This window comes from Doryrhamphus excisus, linkage group LG19 (assembly GCF_037039965.1).
Source record: "Doryrhamphus excisus strain RoL-2023G ecotype Guam linkage group LG19, RoL_Dexc_Guam_v1.1, whole genome shotgun sequence".
Lineage (NCBI taxonomy): Eukaryota > Metazoa > Chordata > Actinopteri > Syngnathiformes > Syngnathidae > Doryrhamphus > Doryrhamphus excisus.
Window position 1 is genome coordinate 10,532,923 of NC_136375.1, and position 17,406 is coordinate 10,550,328.

Genomic DNA, 17,406 nt, shown 5'->3' on the forward strand with positions numbered 1-17,406 from the left:
TGTTGCAATGATAACATCATATTACCAGCTTTCTTGGCCACAATCCATATGATATAAAAGTATATCTCCAGGTTAAACCTGACAAGAGAAAAATGTCTTAGACCTGGGACAATATCAAATTAATTAATCATTCACACAATAAATTCTAATTTCACTCACTAATTTTGCCGGCCTCAACATTGTTTTCCTAACTCATCGGTTTCAGCACCTTGGCACGTTAGTTCCATAGAACAACAGCATGAACAGAGTGAGCCCTTATGTCAAGTCTTACAGGCACTTTGGTAGATTAAGATGAGATGCTGAGATAACATCTGCCACGACTTTCCGTGTTTGTTTTTCCTGTAAAATTATGACTTTTGCTCGCTTTAAAATATTAAAAATACATTTTAATATTTTGCTCTTCTTTTTTTTGGAATACTATACCAATTAAAAAAAAAAACAGTCATCTGCAAAATGTCAATAGCTGTTTTCCAAAGTGGGCCACACACCTAGGAGACCCGAGTTTAATTCCACCCTCGGCCGTCTCTGTGTGGAGTATGCATGTTCTCCCCGTGCATGCGTGGGTTTTCTCCGGGGGCTTAAGTTTCCTCCCACATTCCAAAAACATGCTAGGTTAATTGGTGACTCCAAATTGTCCATAGGTATGAATGAGAGTGTGAATGGTTGTTTGTCTATATGTGCCCTGTGATTGGTGGCGACCAGTCCAAGGTGTACCCCCGCCTCTTGCCCAAAGACAGCTGGGATAGGCTCCAGCACCCCTGTGACCCTCGTGAGGATAAGCGGTAGAAAATGAATGAATGAATGTTTTCCAAAGTCAAAGCTCTTGTGTATGAATATCTTGTTTTGCGAAAATGCAAAGATGATAAGCCTGCTTTCATGGATGACGAAGGAAATTAAAAAATATTCACATTTGAGGGGCTGAAATCAGCAGATGTTTACATCTTAATCCCACCACACTGGTTTAACTAACATGATCAGATTATGGTGCATGATCTATTTTATTTGAGTATATATACAGATACAATTATTACTCAACTCCAGAGAGCACCAGGCATTGCATTTTCCTGATAACATTGACATTCCTTCATTCATTCATTTTCTACCGCTTTTTCCTCACGAGGGTCGCGGGGGTGCTGGAGCCTATCCCAGCTGTCTTTGGGCGAGAGGCGGGGTACACCCTGGACTGGTCGCCAGCCAATCACAGGGCACATATAGACAAACAACCATTCACACTCACATTCATACCTATGGACAATTTGGAGTGGCCAATTAACCTAGCATGTTTTTGGAATGTGGGAGGAAACGGATTACCCGGAGAAAACCCACGCATGCACGGGGAGAACATGCAAACTCCACACAGAGATGGCCGAGGGTGGAGTTGAACCCTGGTCTCCTAGCTGTGAGGTCTGCGCGCTAACCACTAGACCGCCGTGCCGCCCAACATTGACATTTTTACCCACAAATTAATAATACTGAATGAAACTCCCCAGTCAGCTTTACAGATGCCACATCAGCTCTGTGCGCTGTGGTAACATTGTCTAGAGTGACGAAATGTTGCAAAAGAATGCCACATTTAAATGGGTTTTCTCAATTGAGCCTTGTGGGCTAACTGTATAAATGAAACCATGGCAATTCGATTTATTTCCTTTCAGTCGTTTACATCTTGTGACCATATGCAAGTGTTTGAGCTTCACTCTACTGGGAAAAAGCAGTTTCACGCTGGGGAAGTCAGCCTTTGACTCATTCATGGGACACTGGGAATGGTCTATGCTTGTGTTCGACTGCACATAATCAATGAATACATCTTATGATGATGACATAGCAAAGCTGATAAGAAGTCATTGATAGGTTACCGTGTTGATTAGAAAATCTGTTGGTCGCCTCCAATAGTACACTTTCAGTGATTCAGGAAGGCGAATTTTTCCCTCGGGCTCTTCATAGTACACCTGGAGACGTACACAGAACACTCAAATTAGAACGTACAGTACAGTATGTACTTAGGTTGAAACAATCTTCTGCCTCAGATTACAGTGGGAGTCTTGTTTATTGTCTTTGGATCTTCTGGTTTCCCTGAGTCCCATTTCTCCCTGAAGATATCGGCGTCACTCCACTCGTGCCACACATCCTCCAGGCTCTCGGAGGGAGTCAAAACGACAGAACCTGCTCTAAAATTCGGAGAAGTAATATTCATACATTTTCCCACATTGTCCATATAGTATCTCATAATAATCCCCTCACGCATGCTATTATATCTTCTCAAAGGACAATATGAATGAACTACTGAAAATGACTCAACACATGATTGTCTATGTAGCTGTGAGTACTGCCATTTCCCTCAATCAGCCGCAGCCCGAGACCTTGACGCTTGCTACTTGTTGTATAGACAATAAAAGTAGTATGCAATTTTGAGTATTGTTTACGAGGCGTGTCACCAAACCAGATGATGGACAAGATGGAAAAATGACTGGACAAACTATTTCGTCAAATCACATAAGAATACAGGTGTGTTTGGACATGTTTAGTGTAGCATTTCTTTCGCTAGCATAACTAATTATGATAATATATAACATATCATAATAATAATGCAATATTGACTTTAATGTGTCATCTCTCGCTCTCTAAAGTTGTGGATTTGACGATTCTGACATGCTCACAGGCAATTTGTAGTCTGTGCAACGTTTGTAGCATTTCTTGATATACTGGCTTTTCTATCACAATTAAGGGCAGCATTTCTTTTGCGATGTATTCGACGACACTCTCGGTGAACGCACAACATTTTCATCTACTTTGGTGGAGAAAGACAAGAAAAACAGACACACATGTGTTACCAAATCTGGACCAGTAGCAATGTTGGCTAGGGCAGACTGTGTCATAGCCAAGAGATTCAATGTTAACGTAAAGTTTTCTTTAAGTATCAGATTCTATGGTGTCTGTGTGTACGCTGCTTTACTTACAAGACATTCCTTCAAGTCGAGTATGCATTCATTTAGCACCGAATTGAGGGCACCAATAGCTACTTTCTTTTCAGTCCGGTTACTACTGTTTACAATACCCAATTTCAGTACGCACCCTAGCTGTATATTGCTACACAAGCTGTACACTGACTACTCTTAAGCATATGTTTTATGTCTACGGTCCCTTAAGAAGGTTCAGTCAGAAGATTCTTGCTGGAATGCGAGGACAATTTTGAAGGATACAGTATGTTGCTATATAGACTCAGCATCTTAGTATATTTGGCTGTTTTATTAATATTATCAGCGTCCTACAATACACACTGGGTTAGACATTTGCTATTGAAAACAGCTGAGGAAATCTTAAATGTGCACTTTCTGAATCTCCACTGATTCACCATGGGAGACATTTTTCACAATGCCAATATACTGTAAAGGTTTGTTTGAATATCATGCAAAAGCTATTTTAGCAGTTTAGCAGGCAATTAAAGACTGCAGTTTAAAAGAGCACAAATGTTTTTCAAACTTTCATACGTAAAATACAGCCTTGAAATATTTCACTCAATATATATCCTGAATTGAGTGAGACGCACCTGCACTGTTCATCCATTTTGTTTCTCTCCAGTGGAGTTGACGTTCCTCAGCCGTTTTCTAATGTATAGCAGGCAGCTAGGGCTAAGGCTAATGCTAATGCTAACTGGACATTAAGCCAAACTCACTCGGTCTGCTCTTCGGATATTTTGCTGGAAGTGTCCCCTTTTTTCTTCAACTTGTCTGTTGGCATCTTGTTTTATGGATACACAAAACCTTACACTGTGTCCATCTTCTCTCCTAATGTGCAACTTTATCACACGCTAGCTGTCAAAACAAAGGGCATACAAAACATAATATCAGCGAATAGTCCTAAAATTCACGACGATTGCAAACTTTAAGTGACAATTAATTGTACAAATAAATGTAACCAAATAGACTAGTGATGCTGTTTTTAATCTTACGTGCCATTAGCGTAATCATATTGCCGACAAGATCAATTGATTGACAAAGCTGTTTGGGCAACTGCTCATTAACCAGGAAGACACACTCACTTAACCTGCTGGTCGGATAACGACAACTTGCTGGAGGTTGACTGGTTAGCTTTTAAATGTGGTGCCGCTGACATGGTCTGTTTCAATTTTTTAATTAATTAAAAAAAAATACATACAAAACTGTCAATAAATAAGTCAACAAGTAAGGCTGCCACATGTGTATCGGCTTCCAGCAGCACCCTTTCTTCCGGTTTGAATGTTTGCAATGTTGCCTTGGCAAAAGGGGCGGGGCCTTGCGTTGTTAGGTCACGTGCGGCCCAATGTGGAGCAAACAAACATTGGAAAAATAGAGCAAAATGTCGAATGTGAAAACAAAAATTTGAAATACTATTTGTAAATTTTATTTCAAATAAATTTGAGATACCAATAACGAATTACAGAAATGTCCTGAAATATATTTTATATATAAAAAAGTACCATTTTTAAAAAAAATGTATATATTTAAAATATATATTTTATACAAAGTGTAAAATAATATACAAGTATTTTTACAATATTATTAAATTTCCCTTGATGGAAAAAGTTTGGACACCCCTGGTATAGAACATAAGAGCCATGCGAGGCTCTGACATATCTTAAATCTTTCATATCATCAAATGGCAATCATGAATAATGTCATGAAGTCATAGTTGAAGATGTTCACGCTGGTCAATGATCCAACCGTTTCCTGTTTTCAAAGATCCTCTATTCTGTATAAGACAGGAGTCATAAATGACCAGTCCAAAGCACGGTGAAGAAGATAAATACATTTAATCTGGACAGCATCTCTTGCTTCTCACCATATACCTAAAAAAACCACATTCTTATCTGATTCTCAAACATAAAATCTGATGCATGAATAATAGCTAAATTACAGAAATAATGTGTCTGGGGTTATTTTATCAACTGCAGAGAGCAGTAGGCACTCATATGAAGAAGGCCACTGTAGGAGGACGTGCTGTGCTATGTCAGAACCGCACTTCAATGCAAAAAAAAAAAAAAGAAGAAACCTTGTTAATACTTAACTGTGATGTCATATTCCACAGCTGTCCAATCCAAAAAAACAGGAGTTCGCTTTACTTTTTAAAGCCCAGCAAAAAAACACAAACACTCAAAAGTGAAGTGTGTCGTCAATACAAGCTACTTTATCACAAATAAAAGAAAGACACAAACTGCTGAGCCCTGCGCCTTGTTGCCAGGTAAAGTCCAGGGCTGAAGAGCCAAGTTCAAGTACTTAAGGTTGGGTTCTCCGCTAGTGGTGGAATAAACACATAGTGGCTCGGCAGCACGACTATTTTGGAAATCAGATATTCTGCTCTAGTTAAGGCTAGAATTAAAAATAACAATAAAAAGGTCAAGCAAGCCTTGTTCCTCCTGTAGTTTCCCAATATCTCCACCCTGGCTGGCGCTGAAAGAGGCATTGGACTTGTGTGTTGTCATGCTGGCTAAGAGGTGCGAGTGTTAGCAGCAGCCAGGTTTGCTATCAGCCACCACCGTCTCCTGGTCCAGTTTGATGCGGTCTCCGTTGCTCTCCTCGTAGGGCAAGCCCTTGTCGTTGGCCAAGATGTTCTCCACCAGGAATCGTGCCGCCTCGTCCACGTTGATGTTGTCCTATGGGAAGAACAAAGAACTATTAACTATAATGACCGTAGAACACGCATTATATCGGTTTCAGTCTTTGCCCCGCCCCTCCCCCATTTTTGCTATTGTTTTATATATTTTCTTTGGGGAGTTGCCTATCAACAGTCACTTGTTGCTAGGCAGAGTTCATCATATGTACCCTAAAAACCAATGAAAACATTGGTATAAGGGAGTCCAGCCCACTACAACAGTGTAGTGTAGTGGTTCACATAGCTAACCTGGGTGCAGACGCTGGCCCCCCCAACCCAGCGCTCTCAATCTTCTCCATCTGTGCTGCCAGGTTGCTAATGAGCATCTCATGTTGGCTATTTCTCATCTGTCAAGCCCCGCATGCTTGCATCTTTATATGAAGGGCTATGTTTGGACAACAGCTGGGAAACGAGCCTGAGGTCCACTGAGACAAAGTGAAAACAGACTTTTTTTTTTGCTGTGTCCTTCACACTGCAGCCAGGAAGCTGCCATCATGTATCTTGGCCAGTTAATGAATATTAATTACCCGCCCCCCCGAGCAGCCCCCATCTTACGTCAATCAATGGCAGTTCCAGTAGGTCAAATATCATCATCAATGGAGTCATATGATCAAGTCTCTTTGCAGCGGGCAACCTCCTGACTCAAGCTCACTCGCATCTCCTTTCCTCATGACAGGAAGCACATGAATGCAAGAGAACGACGGCACGGCACACCCACGCCCTGTTCACATGACGCAGGGGGGAAAAGCGTGTTGAAGGACCTCACTAGGACTGTTAGCAAAGAATGGAAGAGGAAGAAGGGGAAGACATTCTTCACATTTTTTGTTTCTTTTGCATTTTTTTCCCCCAATTGAAGTCGCTTTTTTCACATTTTTTTTTTCAATTATAGATGCTTCTGAGTCTTTTTGTTGCCATTTTCATTTGCTTTTTGTTTATTACTCATCAAGAGTCAATCATCAATACTACGTGCACCAAACATGAGAAAAACACCAACACAATTATCTCCCAGATGACCTTTAACCCTATTAGGCGTGGGCTGCAGCATCAGTCACTGTCATGTGATATCATATCACAGCAGACATGCTCCCATGCAGTCTTTTAGCAATTAAGCTGTAAAAAGGTGACGTTTGGGAGTGTTTAACAGAGCGACATGTCACTGTTTCACATCCCTTAAATTTAGTCGCAGGAGGACCTGTGTCTCCCAAGAGGGGAAGTGAAGACGTCACGCTCTTTCTAACAGCCAGCACTTATCAGGAAGTCACATTCTACCTTCATGTCTTCGGTGCGTCAATGTCTCACCTTGGCCGAGGTTTCAAACCATCCCAGGAAGCCGGTCTCTTTGCAGAAATTGTCCATTAGGGCCGTGTTGTTGGAGCCTTCCTTCTTCTGGTCGCACTTGTTGGCCAGCAACACGGACGGGATGGGGCTGCCGTTGGCCAGCTTCACCTTGCTGTCCAGGTCGTGCTTCCACTTCGACACGGCCTCGAACGTGGAGCCCCTCGTCACGTCAAACACCACCAACGCCCCCACGGCCTCCTTGTAGTAGACCCTCGTCATGTTCCCGAAGCGCTCCTGACCTGGAGGAACACGGAGAGAAGCACATTTCCATCTCGACTAAGAGGCTTTCGACCATTTTCCCCCTCCTCATTCCCCAAAAAATGATGGTTGTCATGTGACCCACTTTCCCCCTAATGTGCCAAAGGACTAATCCAGCCAGAGAATGGCAGAAGTAATCCACCATCATAAGCAGTCTTTTTTTCTATAGGCTGCCGCTGAGAACATCTGAGGTGAGACATCACAATGGAATTAGCACAAGCATACCAGGTCACGTTAACTCCAGAAACCTTGCAGCAAATTCCCTACATGAACATTTCAGCCCGCTTTCCTTCATGGGAAATGACCTGCTAACACTTCTCAAATAGGCAGGGAGGGCATTCAATGTCATTGCAAACCGGCCAACACAGAATAAATAAATCGTACATTCCCATCATTATCATCCTCCGCAAACCAGGAAATAGCATGCTAACATGCTAAGCATTTTTTTCACTTTTGTTTGAGGAATTTACCTTATTTTGTTGCTGATTGAGTCCGTCAAATTGTGAAAATAAAAAATACAATACTGTACGCTACGTATTATACCATCCACTGTGAACCAGAAAGTAGCATGCTAACATACGAACTAAAAATGCACTTAAATAGACTACATTTTAATTTTCTTTTTTTAGCATTACAAAAAAATGATGTATTTGTTGTATAAGTCAGAATGGAACTGCCCCATCTGGCGTATGGTGGAGTCCATTTTATTCCTATTGTCTTAGTTGAGAAGTAGCTTGCTAGCTAGCAAATGTATGTACAAACGCACATAATTTTTAAAAAATTTTTAAAAAGCTTTATCAGAGTAATGTCTTCCTGTTTCCGTCACTATATGTCATCCTCTGCAAACCAGGAAAAAGCATGCTATGTTAACATGCTAAGCTATAACACACTGAAATGTCTTCACTTTTTTAATGGAATTTATTTTTAGAATTAATTTATGTTTATTTATTTATTATTGCTGATTTAAAATAAATAATCTGTGAGCCAGAATATAGCATGCTAACATATGAACTAACAAATGCACATGAATTGTCAACACTTCACTTTAGTTAAATTTTCTTATTAAATGTGTTCTGTCAGTTCTTATTGTCTTAATTGGGTAGGAGGTAGCTAGCCAACAAATGCACAGACACACATTATTATTATTTTTTGACTTTACTAGAGTAATTCCTTGCTGTTTCAGCCACGATTAGCCTATTCCCTCAACCCAAAAATAAAAAATGGTATGATTCCATCATTTTACATCATCATCTGAAAGCTAGAAAATAGCATGCTAACATGCTAAGCTATTATGCTATGCAATTTTTTTTCACTTTTGTTTGATGAACAACATTTTGTTGGGATGGTGCTTGTTTACTAACAAATGTACGGACAAGTACATATGATTTCTTCTTCATTAAAAAGCATTTCTCGCCGTTTTAGTCACAATAAAATACCATCCAACAGACTGAAAACAAACCAGCGTTGAGGGGATATATTCAGCCCATACAGAAATATACACCAACATCCAGAATAACAAATCAAACAAACGTAGAGGAAGTGAAACGACAACGTAACCAAGCGTGCGACTTTCTCTTTGGCGCAGGTACTTACCAAGCACGTAAGCGGGCGAGTGAGCTAGCGGCGCAGTGACGCAGAGTTGGTGTTCCAGTGAACAGTCCACTGTGGGGCCTACAGGCCTGATGATAATTGCTCATAATTGGGAGTCTAATTTTAGCCAACATAACCTCAGGTGAATCCACCAGAGACACGACACAGTGGAATAAAGAGATAGGATGGTTTCATTTCCAGTCCTTGTGCATACGTTTGTACTGTATAGCCGATAAATGGACATTTGAGTCGAACGGAATTGAACGATTTTGAGTGAAAAAACAAATATTTCACTGCTATAGCTAACTTGTATAACTATTTTGTTTAGTCATCTACAACATAGTCTATACACTAATCCCTTGTTTATCACAGATTTCACCATGCCGCCCTGAGACAACACATTGTGTTGGCATATTGAAGGACCTTTGCCTCACACAGCAAAGAAAGAACAAGAAGAGATGACAGAAGTCACTAAAAGTAAGAAAATGAGGTAAGAAACAGGACTTTGACATTTAGAAGATAGGTTTAACGGCATAAAAATGCCATTCGGCAGCTTAAATAAATGACCGACGTTGGACACTTTAGATTTTGTGGCACGTGGACTGGTTAACACTAGATCAATACTGAGCCACTTGATCAATAATCAGCCAGCCGCCGTCCTCCAGGGAAGGAATCGTATTGACTGATGCTACGGAGTGCTAGCTAGCAGTAGGAGCATAATAATGTGAGATACAGTAGCAATACGCCAAAGAAGTGGCTAACTTTTACTCACAACCAAACCTGTGATGCGTGATCTCTCACGTAAGCCTGCTGATTACCATTTAGATGGTGACCACGAACAAATCCTCTGCGGCTTGCGGATTAGTGTTTAATTTCGATGAGAAAATTATGTTGTGACTTCCTGTTATCTCGGAGCTGATTGGTTCTTTTGTCAAAGGTTTATGGCAAATGAAGCAGGGAGTTTGATACCTGTGCTTTAATCCATGATTGTTAAGAAGCTAGCTAGCTAGCATTTTCACTTCATGTCTAAATGACATGTATTTTATTTGTATTTTCCTTCCATTCTAACATCATTCTCGATGAGCTAGGAATTCGCCTGCTGGCTAACGTTTAGTTTGGGTCATTTGAGTAGCCACTGCGAATTGTGAACCAGGAAGTAGCCTGCTAGCTAACACAAATATGATTCAGTTAACAATAAAGCCTTGGCAGAGGTCTGCGCTCAATTTAAACATCACCACAGTTGCCGTGTTGTTTGGCGGCCCCAAATGAGGACAAATAAAGTTATGTCAGCTAAAAGCACTAATGAACGTCATATGCCGGCTAACGCAATAAAGCAGGAATGGATTCAAGCGCCATTAGTGACAACGGCGTCCGTGTGTTGCAGCGCTGGACACAAATAACGCTACACAACACACGTTGTAAAAACACTACAGTAATGTGTTCGTGTGGGGGGTGAGATTATCCATACTGCTGCCAACAAGTCTACTTCCCTCTACGCTAGTCCATTTTGCAATTCTATGTTGCCATGGAAACTGTACAAGCCAGACACGGCAGTATAGCAACAGCGGCGCTCTGTCTGTTGTTGGGCGCCTGCGAGGGCTCCGATGTTAAAATAAATAATAATAAAGTCACGGCGATACTTCTCAACACATGACCGACCACGTGAGTTTACTGCAGATTAGCTCTTATTCCACGCTTAGCATGAGTGGAGCCACCCCAGGTGGAAACGATGGCTTTCACTGGCTGGATTTAAAGCAAAAGTACGGCAGCATTTCATTAAAACTATTTTAGATGATCTTATGAATACCATCTTTACATGACAGATCTCTACATGACAGGAGTGGTGCTGTTCTTCTGCAAAAACACTTCTCAAAGATCCTTTATGTGAGCATAAATCTGATGCTTTTAAGCACCAGCTGCAAAAACATCTGTCAAAGATCCTCGACAAGACCCGAGCCGTCTGCTGTTTTTAAGAACCAAATTCACCAACACTTGTCAAAGATTCTCTGTGTAACAGGAGCGCTCTATTGTAAAAGTATGCTGCTGAGTTTCAAGACCAGATGCAAAACACAAGCCAAAGATTCTCTATAAGACAAGAGCTTTCTGCTGTTTTTCAGAACCGATTGCACTAATGCCAGTCAAAGATTGTCTATATAACATCAGTCTATTGTTCTTGGGAATCTACTAAAGATCCTTTATGTGACAGGAGCGCTCTGCTGTTTTGGAGAACCGGCTGCAAAAGTGTTCTGCTGTTTTTAATAACATAATGCAATGATGCATGGCGGTTGAGTGGTTAGCACGCAGACCTCACAGCTAATAGACCAGGGTTCAATTCCACCCTCGGCCATCTCTGTGTGGAGTTTGCATGTTCTCCCCGTGCATGCGTGGGTTTTCTCCGGGTACTCCGGTTTCCTCCCACATTCCAAAAACATGCTAGGTTAATTGGCGACTCCAAATTGTCCATAGGTATGAATGTGAGTGTGAATGGTTGTTTGTCTATATGTGCCCTGTGATTGGCTAGCGACTAGTCCAGGGTGTACCCCGCCTCTCGCCCGAAGACAGCTGGGATAGGCTCCAGCACCCCCCACGACCCTCGTGAAGAAAAGCGGTAGAAAATGAATGAATGAATGATGCTCATCAAATATTCTACTGCAAAAACACTAGTCAAAGATCCTCTATATGACAGGCGCTAAGGACCTCTCTACTAGACAAGCTTGTTCTGTTGTTTTTAGGAAGCCATCATGCTTGTCAAAGATCCTTTGTACCGTTTTTAAGTACCTACTGCAAAAAGACTTTTCAAAGATCCTATATATGACAGAAGTATTGTGTTAATCTCTCCTGCATAAACGCCAGTCTAAGATGCTGTATATGGAATCTTCTGCTACAATGTCAGTCGTGGGGCGGTCTGATGTCCCCCATGTGCTGTATTTGGCCCTGGGGCCAGCAGTTGAAAGCAACATGGAGTAATGAGGTGGATGAGTGTAGACGCTGCAGCTCATTATTGGCGCCTGAGGACAGCGAGTGTAAAGTACGCTAAGTAAGAGTGCAAAGTGGAGGTAAGCTAGCCAGTCATGAAGCATCAGGCTATTTGAAGGTGTAGAGAAAGAAAGGAGACGGTATTATCATCACTTGTCTTCCACCAGCGTTAATCGTCTTTCCACTTGGGGTGGAATGATAGTAATCGGCCTCCAGCATCCAAATCTCACGCCTCCTTTTTCCGCACACACAAGCGCTACGCTCGCTTGGATTAGCTCCAGTCCACAGACAGCATACTTATTAACGTGATTGAAAGGAAAGGCTGCTTTTTTACACTATTTTACACTTGCGGAAAAGGCTTTAAAAGCACACAAATACGAGAAAGTATTGTTAACACAGAGCTATTCTAAGCAATAACAGTAGCACAAAACTACAGGAGAGTAAAAATGTGTAGAATATTCAAACATACTTGAGCCCCCCCTCCTTTGTACCTTCTGTTTAACCTGCCCTGCAGCTAGTAGCATGAGTTGCCATGGCGATACGCAACGATGTGATTGGAACTAAGATTGTGACTTTAGCAAACAACACACAACAAATATCTCTCTGCATCGCTTGCAAAATCAATATCACACTTTTTATTTGCTAAATTATTCAATGAATCCTCATGGTCAACACATGACATTAAGTCGTTAAAATAACACCCCCCCCCCCAGTCGAGAGTGGAGTTTGATTCCAGTGCACAGGAGATAAAAAACAAATCCAGAACAAAACGGTGTTCAAATGCGACGTATGTTAAGTGTATTCACATGCATGCACACAAGTAGCTCTTTATCGAGGGAGGAGAGGACGTCCATGACATGGGACTTCACATGTTTTACCCCCGAAGAAAAAGAAATAATTGTAAAATATATGAACATATTTTGTGAAATATTATAGGAATATAATGATCATAAGAAATATGATGAAAAAATGTAAAAAAGCATTAATTTTGAATTTCTCTGTAGGCAGATTATTGTGACATGGCGATCCCACGCTACCTTTGTACACTAGTACATAGTAAGCTGACCTTGGAAGCTTTACACTCCTAAAACTACTCCCATAGTGTCACCTTCAAGTGTTTACAGTGTGTGTGTGTATGACAAACAATAGCTGTTTGAGCAGGATAACTTTCTATTTACACATCTGTCTCACAACTACTACAGCCTTGCTTACTCAAGCTGTTGGAATGTACGCGCTGGAAAGTGTGCCAAGGAATCGCTAAATATGTTCAATAACACGGCAAGTAGTCAGTCGTGTCGTTTTATATGAAGGTTGGTTAGTGATGTGGTGTAATGTAAGTCATTGTTGTGGAGTAGTTAGCCATGGACTTCAATATTGATGTCAAAGAGCAGTTAGTCATGTAGATATGCCGGTTGAATACGTGTTTGTTATGCTAAGAGTCCACTGGGTCAGTTGGTGCCAGTTCGCGCCAATTCAATTTGCTGTGGCGCCTAGTGTCACCATTAAGGTGCCTAGTGGCGTGCAGTGGATCAAACTGCCTCGTAACTGGCTCGTAAGGGGCCAAAAATTGAGTTAGGCGGCAAGAAAATGTTTAAAATCTTCGTCGCGCCACTTGCATCAAGTAATCGAGTTCACCAAGTGGAACCAAATGTCGCAAACTATCCACCAATTGGAATCCTCTAGAATGTAATGGCGCAAACAATCCGCCTATTGGAATCCACTGGAATGTAATGGCGTCAGCCAAGTTGCGCCAATGATGCTAGGAGTCCACTGGGACGGCGCCAGGTGGTGCCACTTCGCGCCAAAGATTATGTGATTCGCGCGTAGTGGCTCACGCCATAGCGAGCCAGTACGGGCCAATCACATAATCTTTGGCACCAACTGGCACCGGCCCAGTGGACTCTTAGCATCAGTCATGTTGTTTTTACATGAGGCTCATTTGCTTTACAACTTCAGTCCTAAAGTTTAAGCGGAACTACACTTGTTTTGGAATTTTGCCGATTATTCCCAATCCTTATGTGAAACATGAACACATATTTTGTTCACTTTTCTGCGCATTATAACACCTGAAAATTAGTTAATTTGAGCCAGCTAACAATGCACATCATTGGGACACACCTATTTCGACTATGAAGCAAACCTGTGCAATATGGACCAAAACCCATACCCCGACATATTTAGGTAGAATATCGATATACGGCATATATCCCGATACAGTAAAGTCTCGTTATATCGATATCGGTTAAAACGAATTACTACTTATTACGATACTATTTCCCGGCAAATTTCTAGTCTTTTATGATATAATTAGCTCCGTTAGTACGATACACGGTCATTATGATAATCCGGTTACTAGGATGCCCTTTTCATCTCCCGCCAGCCAATTTGGTCTGCTTATATCGATACAAAAGCAGCTTAAATCAATCTTTGCTTAAGGATTTCAATACCAAAAAAGAACACGGCGAACGGCTGCTTCCAGTCAACTTTATTTTTCACACTTCCACCACCAGAGTGCAGCACACACAGCGGAAAACACCCGTCCCTCGCGCCTACCCCTCCGGGTGGCAACACCTTCCCTATCGATAGTTCCGGGGTGAATTATGTTCCGGGGTGAATTATGTCCCGGTAACCGGTAATCACTACAGCGTAAGTTTATTTTTATTTACTGTAGTACAAAATGTATTGTAGTACAAAAGCATGCTAGATACACAATCCATGAACTCAAGGAGAAAATTACATGCCATATCAAAGATCCGCCCACTTTTAATGCAGTTCGGCGCAGGATCGGATATATGGATAGTCCGGTTATATCGGTATTTTTTCCGACTCCCGAGAATATCGATATAACGAGACTTTACTGTAGTTTTTCCAGAGTTTAGACCAAAATGTCAAAGCCAAATATGTGAGCAAAGTTTCATTAAAATGTAAACAAAAACTCACGGTAGTCTCTGCAGCCGGGCTACCACCGTTAGCAGACATTAGCTGATCGTTCGCTGTAGCGACGGGATGCTCAAAGCTAACAGCTGCTCCCTAGTGTAAACAATGGAGCAAGCGGCATGCTATAAACGTAACAAGATGAACATTCATAGCTGTACACTTTCACTTTCTTATGGGGTTGTACGACAAAGAAACCCAAATAAGCACTAAGTAAGTAAAAAATAAAGCACTATTAAACACTAAAAACGCCAGAAAAGATACAGAGCTACCATAACTAGCTTGCACTCGGACGCCGCCATCTTGAAACATGACACCTCTGTGTCGATATGAACAATATGCTTGTTTTTTGATATTGTGAGACTAGCGGTTAGCATGTTAGTCCGCCAGATAAATAGTTTTTCATGTTAGCTGGTACAATAATAATTTATATAATATGCAACACTGTTGGCATTTAAAAAATTATTGTGAGGGCCTTAGCTTCAAAATAGGTATTTCCCTTGATGTCTATTGTTAGCTAGCTCATATTAACTTGCTTTCTGCTGCTAGAATGCATAAAAAAAGTAAACAAATATGTGTTCATGTTTCACATAAGGATTATGAATGATGGGTAAAATTAAAAAAAAGTTTTTCTCGTGGTTTGCTTCTTTTTACGCTTAGGAACATTACAAAAATTCGACAAATGAGGTGTGTCTGTCACATGATTGAAATCAGTGTTTTGAGTTTTTTAAACAATGTGAGTAAAACATGACTCAATGTTTGGATAGTGAAAGTTTGACTCAGGAACAGACTACGTGTTATTCCCAATGGGGGAGCTGTGACAGTGCACGAGAAAGTAGTACTTTGTAGTATGATGCAGGAGGGGTGATTTGGCTGCTTGAGTGGATAACAACAACGTGACCTACATTCCACTCACAATTATGATCTGTCCTGACCATAAAGTGGAAAACTAGACACCCAACATGGAGGACTAACAAGCATAAACACACAATTAAAGGCTTTTTAGACGTTTCTCCTGAAAGTGAGCGCTCTTACCCGCGATGTCCCACAGTTGCAAGCGAACCAGCGTTTTGCTGTCCCAGTTGATGACTTTGAGGGCGAAGTCGACGCCGATGGTGGCGCGGTAGTGTTGGGAGAAAAGTTGGTGCACGTAACGCTTGATGATGCTGGTCTTCCCCACGCCCAGTTCTCCGATCACCAGAACCTTGAACAAGTACTCCTTGCACTCCGATACCGAACCTCCGGCCATGATGACGACCTACAGACAACTTGTGTGTTGTGTGTTTGTGTTGTTTAGATTAGCTGACAAACTTGTATCATGAGGACAGAGGAGGCTTTCCTCCGGTCTGCGCGCGCACACAAACACGCGCACACACACACATACACAGAAAGGACGAAAGAAAGAAGGAAGGGGGCTGTAACGGACCAAGCGAGAGACTTGGTCCACATGCAACACTCATTACGTTGCTTCCTCCTCCTCCTCCTCCTCCTCCTCCCCCTCTTCTTGCACGCACGGTCACAGGACCCGGAAATGTCAGAAAGGAGAACACCTCCACCCTTTTCTCTGCTTACATGACTTCTTTCATGTCATAAAGTCATAACACAACACAATATATACTTTCAGACGAGTTAGTCATGTAGCTACGTGTCTAAGTTGAAGAATAGTTAGTTGGCCATGTAGTTAAAAATACAGGTTGGAGTTTCATGTCAAAGTTGGAGACGAGTTAGTTAGTCATGTAGTTTAACAACAAGGATGGAAAGTAGTTAGTTGGCCATGTAGTTTGGGAAAAAAGGTTGTAGACTAGTTAGTCATGTAGTTTCATGTCAAAGTTGGAGACGAGTTAGTTAGACATGTAGTTTAACAACAAGGATGGAAAGTAGTTAGTTGGCCATGTAGTTTGGGAAAAAAGGTTGTAGACTAGTTAGTCATGTAGTTTCATGTCAAAGTTGGAGACGAGTTAGTTAGTCATGTAGTTTAACAACAAGGATGGAGAGTAGTTAGTTGGCCATGTAGTTTGGGAAAAAAGGTTGTAGACTAGTTAGTCGGGTAGTTTCATGACAATGTTGAAGACGAGTTAGTCATGTAGTTTAACAACAAGGATGGAAAGTAGTTAGTTGGCTATGTAGTTTGGGAAAAAAGTTTGGAGACTAGTTAGTCGGGTAGTTTCATGAAAAAGTTGGAGACAAGTTAGTTAGTCATGTAGTTTAACAACAAGGATGGGAAGTAGTTAGTTGGCCATGTAGTGTAGGAAAAAAGATTGTAGACCAATTAGTCATGTAGTTTCATGTCAAAGTTGAAGAGAATTAGTTTAATGTCAAGGTTGGGGACTAGTTAGTCATGACGACTAGTAAGTCATGCAGTTTAATATCAAGGATGAAGAGTAGTTAGTTGGTCATCTAATTTAAAAATACAGGTTGGAGACTAGTTAGGCATGCAGTTTCATGTTAGTTGGTCATGTAGTTTAATGTCAAAATTGAAAGTTAGTATATAGTTTAATGTAGTTAGTTGGCCATGTAGTTTCGGAGAAAGGGTTGGAGACTAGTTAGTCATGCATGTAGTTAGTCATGTAGTTTCATGTCAAGGTCGGAGACGAGTTAGTCATGTAGTTTGTGAAAGCTGAAGAGTAGTTATGTAGTTGAACATTATGTTTGAATAATGGGTTATTTAGTCATGTAGTTTAATGT

The 17,406-nt window shown here is 41.3% G+C and overlaps 2 protein-coding genes across 2 annotated transcripts in view; both read right to left on the bottom strand.

The window, feature by feature from the left end:
• adgb (androglobin) overlaps window positions 1–4,170 on the bottom strand; it is a 33,168-nt gene extending 28,998 nt beyond the window's left edge. Inside the window, exons 1-4 of the mRNA XM_078799254.1 lie at window positions 4,037–4,170; window positions 3,671–3,809; window positions 2,030–2,165; window positions 1,854–1,946 (exon numbers count right to left, since the gene is read on the bottom strand). Of these exons, the coding sequence (XP_078655380.1) occupies window positions 1,854–1,946; window positions 2,030–2,165; window positions 3,671–3,735 (294 nt within the window). The 5' untranslated portion in view covers window positions 3,736–3,809; window positions 4,037–4,170. The remainder of the gene's footprint in view (window positions 1–1,853; window positions 1,947–2,029; window positions 2,166–3,670; window positions 3,810–4,036) is intronic.
• Window positions 4,171–4,769: 599 nt separating this feature from the next.
• rab32a (RAB32a, member RAS oncogene family) lies at window positions 4,770–16,187 on the bottom strand. The gene is made up of 3 exons (XM_058056786.2): window positions 15,757–16,187; window positions 6,925–7,202; window positions 4,770–5,626 (listed from the first exon to the last, which is right to left on the bottom strand). Exons 1-3 carry the CDS (start codon window positions 15,968–15,970, stop codon window positions 5,477–5,479), a joined length of 642 nt encoding a protein of 213 aa, XP_057912769.2. The 5' UTR covers window positions 15,971–16,187; the 3' UTR covers window positions 4,770–5,476.
• Between the last annotated feature and the right edge of the window lie 1,219 nt (window positions 16,188–17,406).

What these genes read in the sequence shown, in the direction of transcription:
- rab32a (XM_058056786.2), bottom strand. Translation starts at nt 15,970, where the DNA reads ATGGCCGGAGGTTCGGTATCGGAGTGCAAGGAGTACTTGTTCAAGGTT. An exon ending in GCAACTGTGGGACATCGCGG is followed by an intron (nt 7,203 to 15,756) that starts GTAAGAGCGCTC and finishes GTGTTCCTCCAG; the next exon opens with GTCAGGAGCGCTTCGGGAAC. An exon ending in GGTTTGAAACCTCGGCCAAG is followed by an intron (nt 5,627 to 6,924) that starts GTGAGACATTGA and finishes TTCTTCCCATAG; the next exon opens with GACAACATCAACGTGGACGA.